This window comes from Fusarium coffeatum, assembly GCF_003316985.1.
Source record: "Fusarium coffeatum strain FIESC_28 chromosome Unknown BRIP53273_contig_152, whole genome shotgun sequence".
Lineage (NCBI taxonomy): Eukaryota > Fungi > Ascomycota > Sordariomycetes > Hypocreales > Nectriaceae > Fusarium > Fusarium coffeatum.
The window spans coordinates 44,211-61,261 of NW_022157945.1; the positions used below are offsets into that span (position 1 = coordinate 44,211).

The following is a 17,051-nucleotide window of genomic DNA, read 5'->3' on the forward strand; positions in this document are numbered from 1 at the left end:
GTCGAGACCCCCCGTGGAAGAAGCTAATCTTGCACTTTGTCTCGTTCTGGATGTGTGTGGTACTCGGTACTCTGTGCTCTGTGCAGGGATGGGTGACGGCGATGGATGGATATGGATATGGATATGGATGGGGTAGATAGACTAGAGAAAGAAGTTTGACCGAAAGGAAAAAGGCAGATGACGATTGACTTTCCACAATGCCAAACCAGGCCAGGGATGATTACTTGAAAGTATTCACAGAGCTTGTGGGTACGGATGGCGTTGATGGTGATAGATGTTGGCTTGATGCTTTGAAGGAAAACAAAAGGAAAAAGCAGGTATTCACTCACAAACCATGGCTTGACTTGTTTCTGGCTAAATGAATCTAACGCGATGGGTGTTTTGTCTTTGTCTTTGTTCTTGTCTGTGTTCCCCCGCGTCTTTTGCGGTAGGTACCAAGTAGACTATGTGCGGATAAATCAGTCTGGAATGGAACAGGAAAGCGCGCGACGAGATGAATTGCGATTGAGATGGAGGCGGACGACGATCCAATCCAATCCAATCTACTGTAGTTAGTTAGGAAAGAGGCAGTGACAATATCGATACGCTCGGCCCCTGCTCAATGGAGTTAGAAGAAACAAGCGGGCGGATAAAGAAGAAGAAGACGAAGGAGATCTTGTCGGGCTACTACACATACACACAGCCTTTGGCGAAAATCCAGAGAAGAAGATGGTGACGATGTTGATATTGACTAGTAGCGATGATGGTTGCGTTGCGTTACGTTGCAGAAACGAAAACCCGTTGCCCAGGAGGCCTCTTGCCTTGCTTTGGGTTTGGGGCCCAAGACTGCTCGAGTTTGGCAGTAACGACGGGCAAGCAGGCAGGGAACCTGGAAAGAGCTAGGTGCTACCTAGGTACGGGTTGACGTAGGACATGGGCTTTCCCAGGATCAACGTCTTCCATTAGCCAATCTCATTCGTCCGCTGACAAGAGCTGGTGCAGCAACAGTCTCCACTTAAACCCTTTTTTAGTTTTTAACATGAAGCTCCGAGCTCTTTGCCAGGTTGTTGTGTCACTGATGCTCATTTATTCGGCGCGCGCCACTGTCTATGTAGGTTACCAAGAAACAGGGCGGCTTTCGGCTTAGTCTAGCTGATGGCTGAGCAAAACCTTAAAACTTTACTTTGAACCTGCGAGCGCTTAAGTTGTAAGGAATTCAAAATTGATGTTTTAATTGTGCAATGGCAGAAGAAGAAAAAAAAGGGTTATCGACCATCTTGTGGTTCTCTTTATTTTGCTCCCTAGGTAATCCAGGTATCCGGATAGTGGCCTTACCCCTTTCTTGTGGGCAGATATCCGAGGCTAGCCCCAGCTCTAGTTCTATATTAAACGTCATGAATGGGGTATGAGAGTAATTACTGTACCAGGTAACAGCAGCTTCCATACAGTACCTACTACCTACCAGAGTACCCAAAGTAGGTACTCAATCGACTCCGCCATCAAGATTCTTTGATAGCACGCGTTCTTTTTTCTGTCTTGCTTCTCTGCTTCTTTGTTTCTTTCTTTTTTTCTTCGCTTTGCGTAACCGTCGAGGCTTATCCGATCTACGTACCTAGTAGTTTTGTCCGACGTTGCCGAATCACTGGGATCAACGCTGTGGCTGCATTTTCCAGGGAACAACGCATCACTCCAAGGCGTCGTCTTACAGGTCCGCGGTATACTTCCTAACTCAGATGGGTAGGCGGTTGGCAAGCAAGGCAAAACAAAGCATTCTTACCTGCATCTGATACATGCTTTGAAAAGAAATAATTAATTGCCTTTGGTCTGTTGCAGTAGGAGTCTTTCGTTTTGTGGTCCAAACTCGAAACATGCACAGACAGACTCTGGCTGCCCCCATGTTCAACGATCCACCTTGATATGGATACTATACTGTACTGTACATAACAACTTTGTCAGTCTGTCACTCGGTTCATCTTTCTGGGCTTGAATATGAGACGTTGAGAGGCAGTGTCAGCAATCTGCATCTTGGCACTCATCTCGAATATTCCCCCCGCCTTGGCGCACATGGATCTCTCAGGGTCGTCACAACTGCGCCCCAGTCAAGCTACCTGAATCGACCTGTCATTCTCAGCACGTGGTTGGTCCTATGCCTTGATTGATTTTTAGATCTCCTGTCAGGGTCACATCGAACAATGTGCAGCAGCAGCAGCAGCAATATTGAAATTAACGGATGAAATTAAGAACTACCCAGTCTAAGGGTCCAGCAACTGCCTGCCGTCTATAGGTCTGTGTCTGTATCTGTATCTGTATCTGTATCTGTATGTGGTCTCGGCCAGGTCAGCGATATCTGACTCTCTCCGCTCCTTCTTGTCCATCTCTATACGCTTAAAGCAACATTCCTCCTCCTTCTAAATGTACAAAGAAAACCTTCCCTTCGAGGTATCATCCTGTCCATCTTCAATTAGTGTTATACAAAGTGACCCTGCTTATCCTAGGCTAGCACTACTATTGCTTTGTTGTTCGCATTAAATGCCACCCAATGCTGTATCAATCGTTAGCTACCATGTTCCTGTGATTTCACTTCAGTGTTGCAAAACTCACCTGCAGCATACGCCATATACCATGTCCTGGAAGCTCCACCATCGATCCAGATGGGATCAAAGTTGGATTTTGTGAAGAAAGACCATGCAGTCTTGGGCTGAACTGTTGCATAGTTGCCGTAGATTATACCCTTCCACAGGTTGTTGAACTTGTCGACACGTCCCTTGTTAAAGTAAGTGTCCCATTCTTGCTGGACGAACGTTCCAGTTCGCGCAAGGTTGGAGAATGGGAGAATGGGAATCATGTGAATGCCCTGAACCGCCTCGATGTCTGCACTGAACCAGGTTGTGTGGTGTACCTTGTTCTCAAACAGGATTCCTGCCACCTTGTTTCCGATGAAGTTCTTAGGCTGGACAGTGTTGGTCGTAGTGTAGTAGTAGTAGGCCTGCATAGATCGAGACATGACTGCAAGCTGGAGGTTGGCCCTATATCCAGAGTTAGTTTCCTTCCTCAACCCTCGTTACTTAGACAACTTACCTCGCGACCATGTTAGTGTCCTTAATCACAGTACCCCACATCTTCATGGCATAAACGGACATCATGTCTTCGGAACTTGACTCTTGGTCCTTACCATCCCACATGGCGGTCAGACCGTGAGCCCAACTGTGTCCGTGATACCAGTCGAAGCTTCGCCATTGAGGGAAATACTTGTCACTGGTACTGGGGTTGGCATAGTCACGAATGAGTGTGTTGACATACGCCTTGTTGGCGGCAAGCCACTTGCTATCCATTGAGCCGATATAGGCTGCAGTGAGAACATGGTAGCCAAAGTGAAAATGATGATCGTTGTAGTAAGTGTTACCAAAGTCGGAACCAGGTGATCCAGATTTGTAAGATGCAGTGGAGACTATTCCACCCCAAACAGCTGATTCACCCAGTTAGTCGATGTAAGAAGCACTTTCATCAAAAAACTTACATTCATAAACAAGAGGAAAGTTTTGCTTGTTTGAACCGAATCGAGCAAATGCAGTCTTGAGCTTCTCGAGACCAGCTTGTGCCAACGCCTTATCGTTGAGCATGTTGTTGATGACATAGACGACCGATCCGAACTTGGCCAGGGCCTGTGCTTTGTTAGTTCATACACCTTTAGATTCACGAGATAACAACTTACCTTGCCGGAGAAGTACATGGAATCGGTGTTGGCCTGTTGATCCATATCTTGAGATACCTCGGACTTGGCAATTGGTGCAATGATCTTTTTGGCATTGGTAGATAGACCGCGGCTGCCCTTGACAGGATCCCAAGGAGCAAAGCCCATGTTAACGGGAAGCGATGGCTCGACCATGGTCCAAGAATCTCCGCCAACAGCCGTGGCCACACCCTTGGTGAGGGTTTGCATGGTATACGTCCTCATCTCCTTCTTGGTCGTGGCATCAAATGAGTCGACATGGTGGGGGAGAGCAAAGATCCAGAGCTTTCCACTTGAGTGACCAGCTTTGCTCCAGTTGAATTTGTAAGTGCCCTGAGAACCAACGTTGGTGCCGCTGATAGTCATGCCAGTTGCGTAGATCCCACAGCCGTTGTCAAGAACCGCTTCAGACTGGCCGACCTTGGGGTCCTTGGCAATCTGGATAAAGCCGTAGAAGGGCTTGGCTGAGGCAGCAAGACCTTGGTTGGTAACCTTGAGAGTAAGAGGATCACCCTTTGTCTTGTAGGCATAGAGGCGCCATGTGGTTCCATCCTCGAGCACGAAGTTATACTTGCGCACGTTGGATTTAGGGTCCTTTGTCACTTGAGTCATAGTCCGGAAGTAGACGCCAGTCTGGATCCAGGGTGTGCCGCCGCTGAAGTAGGCAGTTGTGAAGACGCTGCCTTGGTAGAGAGGAAAGGTGATTGTAGCGGCCGACTTGCTGTCCTTGCTGAGGTATGCCTTGGCATAATGAGGGGTGATAGAGTCCATGGTCAGAACAGTGTTCTTACCAAGTTCCTTGGCCGAGATGATCATGGACTGGATACCGACGGGGTTGGAGTAAAATTCAACGGCGCCGTTAGCTCCAACTGGACCATACGAACGTTTATCTCCATCGATGTGCGAGATAGCCATGCCCCAGCTTGCTGCTGGGCCTGAACCCTTTGCCCATGTGAGAGAATAAGGGTATGTATAGACAGGAGTGTTTTGATCTTCCAGGTAGAAGTTGGAGTAGAATTTGTTGGTTCCAATAGGGGTGTTCTGTTTGACGGCTTTCTTGGAAACTGGATGAGTGGTCTTCCTTTGAAACATTGACATCGGAGCACTCGTATCGATGGGGCTCGCAAAGATATCAGCAGCAGCAGCCATCTTGACGAGTCCGGAAGGTTCCGCGTTCTTGGTAGTAGTTTTGACGGGCTTGATAAGGCTTGTTGGGCTGGGGATTGAAGTACTCAGGACAGCAGCTTTGGTGTAGAAAGGGTTGTAAAGATCTGTGACAATGAAACCTTCGGTATGAGGCTCAACGTCCGAGAGAGATGGTAGAACCTGAGCCGTTGCAGTAGTGCCGGCCTTGCTGGTGCTGACTTTGACAGTCTCGGTGACCGGGATGATATCTTCCTTGTCGTAAGTTGTCAAGTACTCAAAAGCAGATGTTTCGAGGTCGCGTTTGAACTCTTGGTTGGAGTCGCCCAAAGAATCGAGTGAGTTCTGTTCGCCTTGTGGCAGAACTGAAGCTTGTCCCTGAGTTAGCCAAAGAAGCCATAGAGGCAGAATGTTGCGAGATCTCATGCTGGGCTAATGCAAAGTGTGAGTCTGTTTTGAGCAACTAGATCACAACCTTGGGGAGATCAAGATGATAGAGGCTTGGGCGAAGCTGGAGATAGATCTTAAGGACAAGGGGGCCTCATAGCTTATAATATAATCGGCCAAGGGCCAGCTCCTAGGCTCAAGCTCCTTGGACGCCATCGAGAAGGGAAAACCACTAGTCGAGTGGCGCCGCGACTGATGAGACTAGCAGGCACTTGCATCGGAGAATGAAATGAAGTGGACATGTCTCAGAGGCACAGAATACAAACAGCTCAGTAACATAGATGAGTGTGGCTTACCTGAAGGCTAGACCAAGGCTAGAATCTACCACCAAAAGAAATGTTACACTAGGGGTTCAGACCACTCAGAAGCTGGTGAGATGCAGACGGGGAGCAGTGATGGAGGTTAGGGTAGCAATTGGAGAAATTGGATTCTTTAGGATGGTGTTTAGTAAGATGCTGGTTTATTTGATCGATTGACAGGAACTTGAAGTGCGTTTGTTTTTTGAGGTTGAGAGAATGAGAAGATGACTGGAGATGATTCCATTTTTATCTTCTATCTCAGGGTCCAATATACCAACGGCAGCTTGAACATGTGTTCTATACAGCTTGGTCCTTTCCTTTTGCTTTGGGTATCATTGAAGGAAAGGAAAGAGCATCGTGAACAGAAAAGGCAGGGTCTTTTTTACCAAGTCGAATCAAGTGCCAGGAGCGCATGTTCACGTTCCTGCAGCTGCAGGCCCTACAGACCCTACAGACCCCTGGTAAAGAGAATGTGACTGAAGGTCTCAAAGGGGAAGTCCCCTAGATGCTCGTCTGTGGCGTCCGCGTGTGCCTGCAGTAGCAAGCGCTAAACTATTCCCTAGCGGGCGCCGTTCTGGGTAAGCTGGCATTAGTTCCAGGAACTATCGATTCGCGATTGATTAAATTCAAGGGGGGTTTTCTTCGCTTGCCACATCTTGTAGCGATGAACTAACTCCTAGGTAGACTAGCTAGATGCCTAATACTCTGCAAATTTGCTTATAGTTTTCAGCTTTCGACTTGGAGGATAGGTAAGGTAGTCTAGGTCCTAAGTTTAGTCTACGCCTCTTGACTCCTTCATTAACGTCCTTGGCGTTCGTTCCCGAATCAAGTCTCAGCCTTCAACGTTGATGGTTCGGAGGCTTTTCGCCTGGAGGCTGTTATTGTTTCGCATGGATACTGACTATCATCCCTCACCCGACGCAATGCCTTTGTCCCAAATATCGATGCTTGGCACAACTCACTATTGACCTCACGATGGAGACGGCTGATGAGTATCGAGTCATTTCTTTGCTACGTTGCTTTACTGTCTTTGTTGTCTCTTATTCCAACCTCTTCTATGACTTGGTCATGATGATAACGACATCAACATTCATGAAAGAGGCAGTTCGATTCTGATGTGAGACAGTCACTTGACTCAGAATGCCATACGGTAAAAAGGCGTTAAGACAACCTGTACTTGATTCAGGGTAACATCTGCCCCAAAACCGGGCTCCAGGTCACAAAAAGAAAAAGAAAGAGAGACTCTTTTTGTTGTAAACTGGGACAGGACCGGTCTAGTGACCAAGCCGTTCCAGGCTGTCCCATGGACCCTCAGACTAGGTGATGGACATCTTTTCAGTACACGAGGACGATCACGCTGATTGATTGCGAAGTCGCATTCCAGAACACGACAGCTTCTATCCGTAAATCCTTGGCCATGCCAATCAGTACTTGGCAGTGATAGCTGTATTGCGCACAGCCTAGCACTCTAGTCTAGGTAGCCCAGACCCTTCAGCTGCCCATCAACACCCGCTAGTAGCTCCTATCTAACTCAAGCCGATCAATAGTTTGCATCACAATCCCAGCGCATTGTATTTGCCTCTTCCGCCCCTCTCGATAATTTGCCGAAGATCCAGACGTGTTTCCTTGCTCGGCTCCCGCTTAACCCTCTCGTTACTCTGCTCATTCTGCTCTGCCGACCTCGATGCCTGTTTCGTAGAGCCAGATCCGGCCATCGCTTTCATCCGTTTTCGTTTCTTCTCCGCTGCTTCTTCGCTTCGCTCAGCTTCATGGCGACATCTGCGAATTTCACTTTTTCGTAGGACCCACGGTTTGGCGAGAACCTCGGACTGGAATCTAATCCTCTTTTCCCAGAGTGCAACCTCTTGCTGGGTGCTCCGTAGGACAGTCATCTTTTCGATGTTGAGCTGCCGCTCGTCTCTGAAATTGGAAAGGCCCCCCTTGACGTCTACAACGCATCCAACGTCGATAGTCGGAAAGGGATTAGCAGGTAGTGGCGGGTTCGCGTCCGCTTTCTTCGAGGCAGCATCTCCTGTTGCAGTCGCATTATCGTATTCCCCTGAAAAGATGGGTATCGTAACAGTGCACTCGATGCATGCGCCGCTACTATCATCTATGGTATAGACGCGTCTACCCGTGAATTCGTCAATGGCGACGACCAACCCAACTATGCGCACCCACTTGATTGGTAGGTTTTCATAGAAGTAGAAGTTTTCACCTTGAGACTGTCAGCCATCATTGTTCAATCCATCATCGTACTGTAGTGTATTGTTCACCTTCAAAACCTGAGTGTTGATCAAGACCGTGAACATCGGTCACGCGGAATGGGCACCATTGGTTCACGGTGGGTGCAAGATGAAAGCAGTATCGAGGGTAGATTGGGGGCTTGTCTGGTTCGCTCATGGCATCATGATAGCAGTGTATCTTCAGGTGACAAGTCTATCATCCCTAGCATCATCGATGATCTGATGTGCTTTTCGCATGAACCGACATGTAAGGAAGGAAGTCAACTGGAGTGAGACCTGACGATACCTATTCACGGTGACCCAGACATGCCCCACCAAAGTAGTATGTTTAGGGTAGGACGGACACGATCACGATGTCAATTACAAGTAAAACAGCATTTAACATTTGAAGTTGTCATGTGCGTTGAATCCATGGTTTCTCGCTTTCGGGTATGGCAATTACCTTCTGGTCTATTCATCACGGGAGTTTGACGCCTCCCGGTTTGGTCTATTGGAATGTATGGGGCAAGTTGGTAACCTAGTCAGCGTCCATCACCAGCTATAACTTGAACACAAGATTTAAACAAGATTTCAAGCTTCTTGGTTGATTATCTATTGAACATGAAAGGTATTATCGCGAGAAACAAACGCCCAAACACCATCAAACTATCCCATGTCAAGGGGAGTGCCAATAATCATCATACAGCCCTTAGCGTTTTGACCTCTTCGAACTCTTCAGACGAGAGGCAGCTGCCTGGAAAGCCTCCTCAGATGGCTCATCCTCAACCGGTCGCTTTTTGCCCTTCTTTCCCTTACTTTCCTTAGCCCCATACTTTTCGGTCAAGTGATCCAAGAAACTCTCGGACCTGTCCTGTTGTCTCTTTTGGATCAGCGCCGCCAGATCATCCTCTGAACTTCCCTTGCCCTTGCCCTTCTTCTTGCCCTTCTTATCGCCAAATAGCTTATCGTGTACACCAAGTTCCTTAGCATAGTCTTCAGCTTCTGTGGCTTCCTCTCGGGCCTTCTTCAATCGCCCTTCTCGCTTCTTCTTTGTCTCTTTGGTGTAAGCTGGGAAGCTGGGCACCTTCTTGCTCTTGATGGCCCTATTGATGATATCGCGGAAACGGTCGTCGTCCTCTAGTACGTCGCTGAGAATAACTCTCTCGTACAGCGCATCCATGTCACCCTCGCAGTCTTCATAGGCATCTAGAACATCTCCATTCTCCTCGTCAGATCCCTTGTATTTCTTGGCAAACTTCTCGATGGCATCGCCAGACACAGATTCCTTGAATTGCTCTCGGTAGTAGTCGCTCCAGTTGAAACCCTCAGAGTCTACGATCGACTCGGAGGTTGAACCAGTCTCGTCGTATCGTTTGCGCCGGGCGGGGTCTGAAAGAATGGCGTATGCGAAAGCGATGGCTTGGAACTTCTCATGCGCAGACTCTTTTTGGTCTTGAGGTACCTTGTCTACCAGAAAGTATTAACAGACTACTTCTGTGTTGTAGCACAGATCAGGCAAACCTGGGTGATTCTTGAGGGCAGCCTTTCGGTATGCTTGCTTGATCTGATCGCCTGTCGCTGTTCTCTCAAGGCTCAGGACCTCGTAGGGATCGATGGTCGGAGGCTCGCTCTCCAAAACATCTTCGTGATCTGACATTGTGATTCTGTTGTTGACTTTCGATTGGTGATGTATCAGTAGAGATGCACGCTGGTGGTAGCTCAAGCTCGTTGCTGGCGTGGGAGACGCGTTGCAACGCGCTGATATTATATTGTGGAGCCGATGTTTAAGTGCTTTCGGTCATCGGAGCTTATCCCCACCGACTGGAGATGGAGCATCCCGGAAGATCCCACATCTGGATTCAATTATACAACACACATCGCATTTTCAACATCAAAATGACTACATTAGAGCCTGGAAACCACAAAGCTGCTATGCAGCGGGCATTGAGCTTGGCACATAATTCTCCCCCTAAACCCACCAACTTTCGCGTGGGTGCCTTGATTGTGCGCCTTAACGACAACACCATTATTGCCGAAGGATACACTCTGGAACTTCCTGGAAATACGCATGCGGAAGAGACATGTCTGATGAAACTTGCTGAACAGCATGGAACCACTGAAGAGAACCTCTCAGATGTATTCAACACCCCTCATGCTCTTTACACTACCGTAGAGCCATGCTTTAAGCGGCTGAGCGGCAAGCTACCTTGCGTCGAGAGAGTGTTACGCCAAAAGTCATGGATCACCCAAGTTTATGTCGGCGTTCAAGAACCCGAGACTTTTGTGGGAGAGAACACGGGTCGCAAGACGCTAGAGGATGCTGGGATTGAGATCCATCATGTGTCGGGATTGGAAGATGACATACTAAAAGTAGCAACTGCAGGACATGATAAGGATTAAGGTTGGCTGCATATGACTCGAAGGGTCAGCTGTGTCGGTAGGCCATTTAAAATGGCATGTCTGTATCGGAAGAACAATGGAGTTGGTAGTGGTGAAATAAGTGAGGAAATGCTGTGCTAAATCGTGGATTACATGACTACAGCAGTGAAAATGTTACACTTCGAGAATGCAGAGAGACTCACAAGAGAGCTGAAACAAAGACAGTGGGCTACCTTTGGACCTGAGGTCGTAACTTTGGTATATAGCAGGCTCATGTCTGACAAAGAGTTGTAAGATGCATCATAACATATAGGACTCTGCTCCCCGGATACACCACATACAAAGTGTGGCATGTTAAATGTAGTATATCTATATCCTTCTCGTATAGCCTTGGCTATGTGCTAATCCATTGACAGCTTTACACTTATAACCACCACCCAGGTCTAATTCTTCGCAGCCTTCTTCTTGACAAATATTACAAATGTGATCTTGCTCTAGCTCTCTGTCTTGGAACGTTCACCAAGTACAAAGAGGAAAGGTACACAATGGCTTGAACATACATAATCAGAACTTGCCCCTGACTCATGGCCTCAGTCACCAGTGATGCTCTATTGGATCTCAAAGCCCGAAATACGCCATTACTTAAGAGAACTGACAGATCATGTGTGAATATAATCCATCACTGCTTTGGTGTTTTGCCTTTGGTCTTCCGCGACGCTTTCTTATCACTGCTGCTGTTTTCGTCCTTAACTTCTTTCTTCTCTGTGCAAGTGGCTTGACACTCAGGACAAAGCGATGAGGGAACCATAAGTGTGTGCCATGTGAAGTATTGACAGCTGGGCTTGAGGTACCGGTTGAGAACTTGTTCAGGGGGGCCATTCACAATCCACCAGTCGCAGATGTCCCAGGCAATTGTGTCGATTTCGATCCTGTAGACGTGACCTTGCGTGATAAGTCTATGAGGTACAATTCCTCTCTTTGGGCAATGTGTACATCTGCAAGGGCAGATGTAAAACCCCCTCTGACCAGTACACATGATAGTGTTACCGCTGAAGGGTCTATGTTCGTTATCGTGCCGCCCAATCTAGGGTTGCTTGGTATGCTGTCTTCTGATTGTCTGCGCTTCCGTGAGCCGCGTCATACGATTGTAGTTTGGTGTAGTTAACAGGGCTAATCTCCTGATGGTCCATCTGCTTTGAAATACTTGCGTTTGGCATAAGGGTGACGGAATATCTTTTTGAACGCTGCTTGTGATTCACCAACAAGCGAAGGACTCAAAAACTTCCAGAGCCATTGAGATGTGGTCAAGCTCATTTAATACAGCCTTTTGTATCGTTTTGTTCAAACCATGCAAGGGACCGAGCATCGCTTGAGGCACGACGATAGTACAGCATCGACACGGGTTAGCCAGCACAGAGTCTTCTACTGGAGATGCTACACCTCTACGAAACCTTTCGATTTCAGTTTCCCAAGCAAGAGGGATTTAGAGCCTCATCTCGGTTCTGGGTTTCATGATATCGGTTCAGGTTACACAAAGAAAAGGTCCATGTAAGTGACTGAGCTGAATAGCATGGGGAGATTCAGACACGGGACAAACACCAGGCAGTGGGGCGAATTGAAGGGAACTTATCCCCTTGTGCGAGGCTCCAGTACATTTGCGACGAGTTACGGCTGCAGCTGCTCAAGCTCAAACAATCCATGTGTTGGCTAGATGTTTGGTTATCCGAACCCGCAGGGCTGGTCTCGCATGTGAGAAATCAAGTGGATGAAGAGCTGATTGCAGGTGTACCAAGATTCAGTACGGACCAGACAGACATGAGCCCTATCATCTTTTGTCAACTTATCGGGAAGGCACGGGACTGTTGGCGCAATCTTGTCCAACAGTGATTGTAATGGTATCTGAGAGGTCTGCACTTGACCGCGACGGCTGATTGCCCAGCCCGTTTCCTTCAGGATCCATTGTTGAATCAGACTGTCCATTCGTCTATTCGAAACAAGTACGTACTTTCGTCATAAGGCAGTTAAGTTACCTTAGTACCTACTAGGTCGATATGCTATAGACTACATACCGCCTTTCTACAGTATGTTCATCACAGCCCAGCCAATGCTGGGCGTTGGCGTTGTGGCTGAAGAAGAAGCAAGCAACCAGCCTGGAAGCAAGCAAGGATGCTTTCTAGGTATCGGTTGCTAAGTACAATGATACCATGGACGATGGACATAACCTAAGCACGTGTCATCATAATAAGAAACGCAGTACCTAACTCTACTCTGGGTGTACTGCAAGACATAGACTACTGCAGAGCCTTATATTTGCCAAAGGCAATAGCGCTGAACACACTCAGGCAAGGTGCATTCTTAAAGGGACAAAAAACCTTGTTGGCCCAAAAACAAAACTACCTTAGGTAGGTATTGTAAGTCGGCCCTCAATATGGCCAGCTGAAGACGTCATGTCAACTCACCAGCAACTTGACGTAAGGCAAGACAATCATGATAGGATGAAGCTACCTAGCTTGGGAGGCCGACCATGCTGAGGGTTACACAACAGAACCTACCTTGGTACCTAGGTAGTCGGGCGCGTAGAAGAGAAAAGAATGTGGAAAGAAAGAAAAGAGAGAGGGAGGGGAATAGCCAGCCTAATTCTCTTTGTTCATTCAATAAAGGCTCTCAGAAAAAGAAAAGAAAAGAAAAAACTTGCCCGTACCTACAACTTGCCTTTCCTAGTACCTAAGTACTTATCAATTGGACCCCTCATTGTCAACCAGCAACTGTTGCCCCGCGCGTTATCAATTAAAGCACCTGTACGGATACCTAAGGTTAGTACCTAAGCTAAGTACTATAGGTGACGGGCTGTCGTCTTCGCTTGGCTTTGCTCCACCAAGAGAGACGGAGCTTGACTAGCGGCCGAGATAGTCCTCCCGGCCTGATCCCAGCTACCGACTTCACTTAGTTCCTTCGCTCCACCTTCCCATCATTTCACCACTGCAAGCTGAGGCTTGCTTCTTTGTCGATTGGAAACAGTGACAGACTGGCTCCTTTCTTGGATTCCACTGATCAGTCACTTTCAGAGCCAGGCAGGAACTCCCTTCCGCCTTTGTGACCGCAAACGCAAACACAGCTCTTTGGTTGCTGTTGCTGATTCACCGTTCCTACCCTGCTTAACGTACGGCACTGTGAATGAGCGAGCACCTTCTCCTACAACTGCTTTTACATAAAGGCATCCAAATTCCCCTCTTCAAATCCCCTCTCTCTCCCATCAAGATTACTCTAACACACATCCATTAAGAGCAGAAACTATCTTTTATTAACAATCTTTCTTGGACTTCAGAATACACATCCTTGCATCTTGATCTCATTCTACATACACACCAAAAGCACCCAGACACTCTCTTACCATGGCGGACAGAGGTGACCGAGGCGGACGTGGAGGCCGTGGCCGTGGAGGACGCGGCGGCGGTTATCAAGATGGCCGAGGAGGTGGGCGTGGCGGCGGTTATAATGATGGCCGAGGGGGAAGAGGCGATGGCGGCTTTCGCGGCGGCAGAGGACGCGGCGATGGAGGCCGTGGTGACTTCCGTGGCAGCTTCAGTGGCCCTAGAGGTGGCCGCGGTGGTTATGATCGCGGAAGGGGAGGCTTCAGAGGAGGTCGTGGTGGAGGAGCACCCTCAAACGAGCCGCCTGTTTTCACGTAAGTTTCGACCAAGTAGGTATTATTGTCTGCTTACACTTGCTCTTCCAGGGTTCCATCTGGTGTACCTCAACCAGACGCTACCATCACCAAGCTCGAGAACGAGGTGGTGAGAAACCAGAACAATTCCGTTGCCCAAATTACGTCAAAGATGTCCAAGTTGGGAGTGGAAGAAAAGCAGAACTTGGGCAAGTTTCCTCCTCGACCTGCATTCGGAAACAAAGGCCGCCCCGTCACTTTGTGGGCGAACTATTACGAAGTCACCGTCAAAATCCCTGTCATCTACAAATACACCATGTCCATCAAGCAGGTTGTGACCGAACCAGAAGAAAAGGCCGACGAGCCCGTCGCCCAGCCTAAGGGAAAGGGACACGGGAAGCCCAAGAACACCGCACCCCGCGAGGTCAAGGGCCGCCGGCTCTATCTGGTTATCGAGGCAACTTTGAAAGAGCTCACCAAGAATGACCAGACATTGGTCCTTGCGACTGAATTCGCGTCGCAGCTCATTTCTTTGCGCAAGCTTGATCTCGGACTTGGCAACTCGATCCAAGTGAACCTCCCATCCGCAACGAAGCTTGACAAAACCGAAGTTTTTGAAGTGACTTTGCATGGTCCTGCCGAAATCCAAGTTAGCGAGATGCTCAAGTACACCAACTCGACCACTGGTGCCTCGAATGACACTCCAAATAAATCTATCGACGGTGACGATGCGGCCAAAGCCCTGGCATTCCCCAAATTCCCTGACGTTGTTGATGCCCTGAACGTCATATTCGGGTTTGGTCCGAGGTCGAACAACAATACCAGCGCTGTAGGAAGATCCCGCTTCTTTTCTTTCAAAGATGGTGGTATCGTCGAGGATTTGCGAACCTACGGGAGACCCCTACAGATTGCCCGTGGATTCTTCCAGTCCGTACGCTTAGGCACTGGCCGAGTTCTGCTGAACACAAACGTCACTCATGGTATCTTCAAAATCGACGGCAAATGCGATACGATCTTTAGGGAGCTGGGAATTCAGCCAGCAAGCAAGCAGAGATGCAGGTTGATCAACAAGTTCCTTCCTAAGACCCGTGTGTTGACACAGATGAAACTTTCTAACGGGAAAGTAATCCATCGACCCAAAGCAATCTATGGTCTGGCTTATGCACCTGAGATTGAACGAGCTTGTCGTGGGAAGGACCATCCTCCTAAGTTTACGGGAGGGTTCGATTATCCCGGGCCACGAAACGCACAGTTCTTTGAATCGGATGGCAGTGGAAGTGGTAAATATATCACCGTCGAACAATACTACAAAAAGAGTACGTTCTTATCCCCTACTCTGAGACGATCCTAACAATTTCACAGAATACAGTGCAACCTTACAGGACTATCCTCTTCTCAACCTTGGCACTGCCGCAAACCCAAATTTCACTCCGGCAGAATTTGTACAAATCATCCCAGGGCAGTCAATCAAGGCAAAGCTGACAGGCCGCGAATCGACCGCGATGGTCAACTTTGCTTGCCGATCCACATACGCCAATGCCCTGTCTATTGTCACTGATGCGCGGGCGGCTTTGGGCCTCGATGACGAAAAACTGGTATGTATAGTCATGCGCGCTTTCTGGAAAAGAGGCTGACTGGTCTAGGGCGATTTCGGTATTCAAGTTGGCAAACAGTTGCTCACTGTCCAGGGACGCGTTCTCGCCTCCCCAGGTGTCTCCTACTTTGACTCCAGAAAGCAGCCTATCCAGGTTCACCCAAGAGAAGGCTCCTGGAACATGAAAGCCATAAAGGTGTACAGACCCGGCAAGCTCATTTCACAGTGGACCTATGTCAATGTCAACCCAGGCAGAAACGGGCCTACTCAGATCAGCACCGTGAAAGACTTTGCTCAGGCCATGAGACAGATGAATATTGCAATCAACAGCGAGCCTCAAAGGCCTCCTAAAGAAATCATTAACCAGAATGAATTTCTTCAAGGAGACATGGAGAATTTCTTCAGATGGGCTCAGCGAGCAAACATCGAGTTTGTACTCGTGATTCTTGGCACTACAGAGTCACAATACTATGGCAGGATCAAGGCACTGGGCGACTGCACCTATGGCATCCACACTTGCTGTGTTCAAAGCGACAAGTTTGGAACAGGAAAAAACCCGCTGGCATATTTCGCTAATGCCGCTCTCAAATGGAACTTGAAGGCAGGTGGCGTGAACCACAAGCTTCATAATGAGTTTGGGCTTATCAAAGAGGGCAAAACAATGGTTGTAGGTTACGATGTCACTCACCCAACCAATATGTCTTCAGACAAGAGCAATGCTGCTCCTAGTTTGGTCGGGCTGGTAGCCACCATTGACCGGGATATGGGGCAATGGCCAGCCTATTCTTGGGAGCAGTCGTCCAAGCAGGAGATGTTAGACGAGACTTTGACTGAAGCTTTCATGTCTCGCCTCGATCTTTGGCAAAAGAACAACCGCCAACAGCTGCCCGAGAATATAGTTATATTCCGTGACGGCGTGTCGGAGGGGCAATTTGCTCAAGTTCTACAGAAAGAGTTACCACGCATTCGCATCGCCTGTAATGCCAAGTACGCAAAGAACAAAGGGCCCAGAATCACTCTGATTGTATCAGTCAAGCGGCATCATACTCGCTTTTATCCCACTTCTGCCGAGAGCATGACATCTAAGAACAACATCGAAAATGGCACCGTTGTGGATCGAGGTGTCACGCAAGCTCGATACTGGGACTTCTATCTCACTGCTCACTCCAGCATCAAGGGCACAGCTCGCCCTGCGCACTACACTGTATTGTTAGATGAGGTCTTCCGAGCGAAGTACGCAGCCGAGGCAGCCAACGAACTCGAGAGATATACCCATGAGCTCTGCTACTTGTTTGGCCGAGCCACCAAGGCTGTAAGCATCTGTCCCCCAGCTTACTATTCAGACATTGTGTGTACTCGAGCGAGGTTTTACCGACCCGAGTTCTTTGAGATCAGTGACGACGAAAGTGTCATCACTGCTGGGCCAGGAGGAAGTGCAAGCGGTTCAAAGCAGGTCCACACTAACTTGGTCAATTCGATGTACTATATCTGAAGTGGGTTGCGATATCAATGCTGGAGCTATTCTTCAGTCACCCACACCACCCACAGAAGCAAAGAGTCGGCGTACTCTGGGAAGGTCGGATTCCGTGTT

The 17,051-nt window shown here is 48.4% G+C and overlaps 5 protein-coding genes across 5 annotated transcripts; 2 read left to right on the plus strand and 3 right to left on the minus strand.

Moving 5' to 3' along the window:
- Positions 1-2,504: 2,504 nt before the first annotated feature.
- Positions 2,505-5,278, minus strand: FIESC28_07044 (uncharacterized protein; the record flags this gene model as incomplete). The annotated part of the gene is made up of 5 exons (XM_031161186.1): positions 2,505-2,521; positions 2,581-3,005; positions 3,058-3,445; positions 3,497-3,641; positions 3,692-5,278. 5 exons carry the CDS (start codon positions 5,276-5,278, stop codon positions 2,505-2,507), a joined length of 2,562 nt encoding a protein of 853 aa, XP_031014732.1.
- A 1,873-nt stretch (positions 5,279-7,151) lies between these two features.
- Positions 7,152-8,001, minus strand: FIESC28_07045 (uncharacterized protein; the record flags this gene model as incomplete). Its single annotated transcript, XM_031161187.1, has 2 exons — positions 7,152-7,816; positions 7,875-8,001. 2 exons carry the CDS (start codon positions 7,999-8,001, stop codon positions 7,152-7,154), a joined length of 792 nt encoding a protein of 263 aa, XP_031014733.1.
- Positions 8,002-8,532: 531 nt separating this feature from the next.
- FIESC28_07046 (uncharacterized protein) lies at positions 8,533-9,480 on the minus strand (the record flags this gene model as incomplete). Its single annotated transcript, XM_031161188.1, has 2 exons — positions 8,533-9,290; positions 9,345-9,480. The coding sequence occupies 2 exons, from the start codon at positions 9,478-9,480 to the stop codon at positions 8,533-8,535; spliced, it is 894 nt and encodes a 297-aa protein (XP_031014734.1).
- Positions 9,481-9,719: 239 nt separating this feature from the next.
- Positions 9,720-10,223, plus strand: FIESC28_07047 (uncharacterized protein; the record flags this gene model as incomplete). Its single annotated transcript, XM_031161189.1, has 1 exon — positions 9,720-10,223. One exon carries the CDS (start codon positions 9,720-9,722, stop codon positions 10,221-10,223), a length of 504 nt encoding a protein of 167 aa, XP_031014735.1.
- A 3,371-nt stretch (positions 10,224-13,594) lies between these two features.
- Positions 13,595-16,952, plus strand: FIESC28_07048 (uncharacterized protein; the record flags this gene model as incomplete). The annotated part of the gene is made up of 4 exons (XM_031161190.1): positions 13,595-13,887; positions 13,939-15,182; positions 15,229-15,461; positions 15,510-16,952. The coding sequence occupies 4 exons, from the start codon at positions 13,595-13,597 to the stop codon at positions 16,950-16,952; spliced, it is 3,213 nt and encodes a 1,070-aa protein (XP_031014736.1).
- Positions 16,953-17,051: the final 99 nt, after the last annotated feature.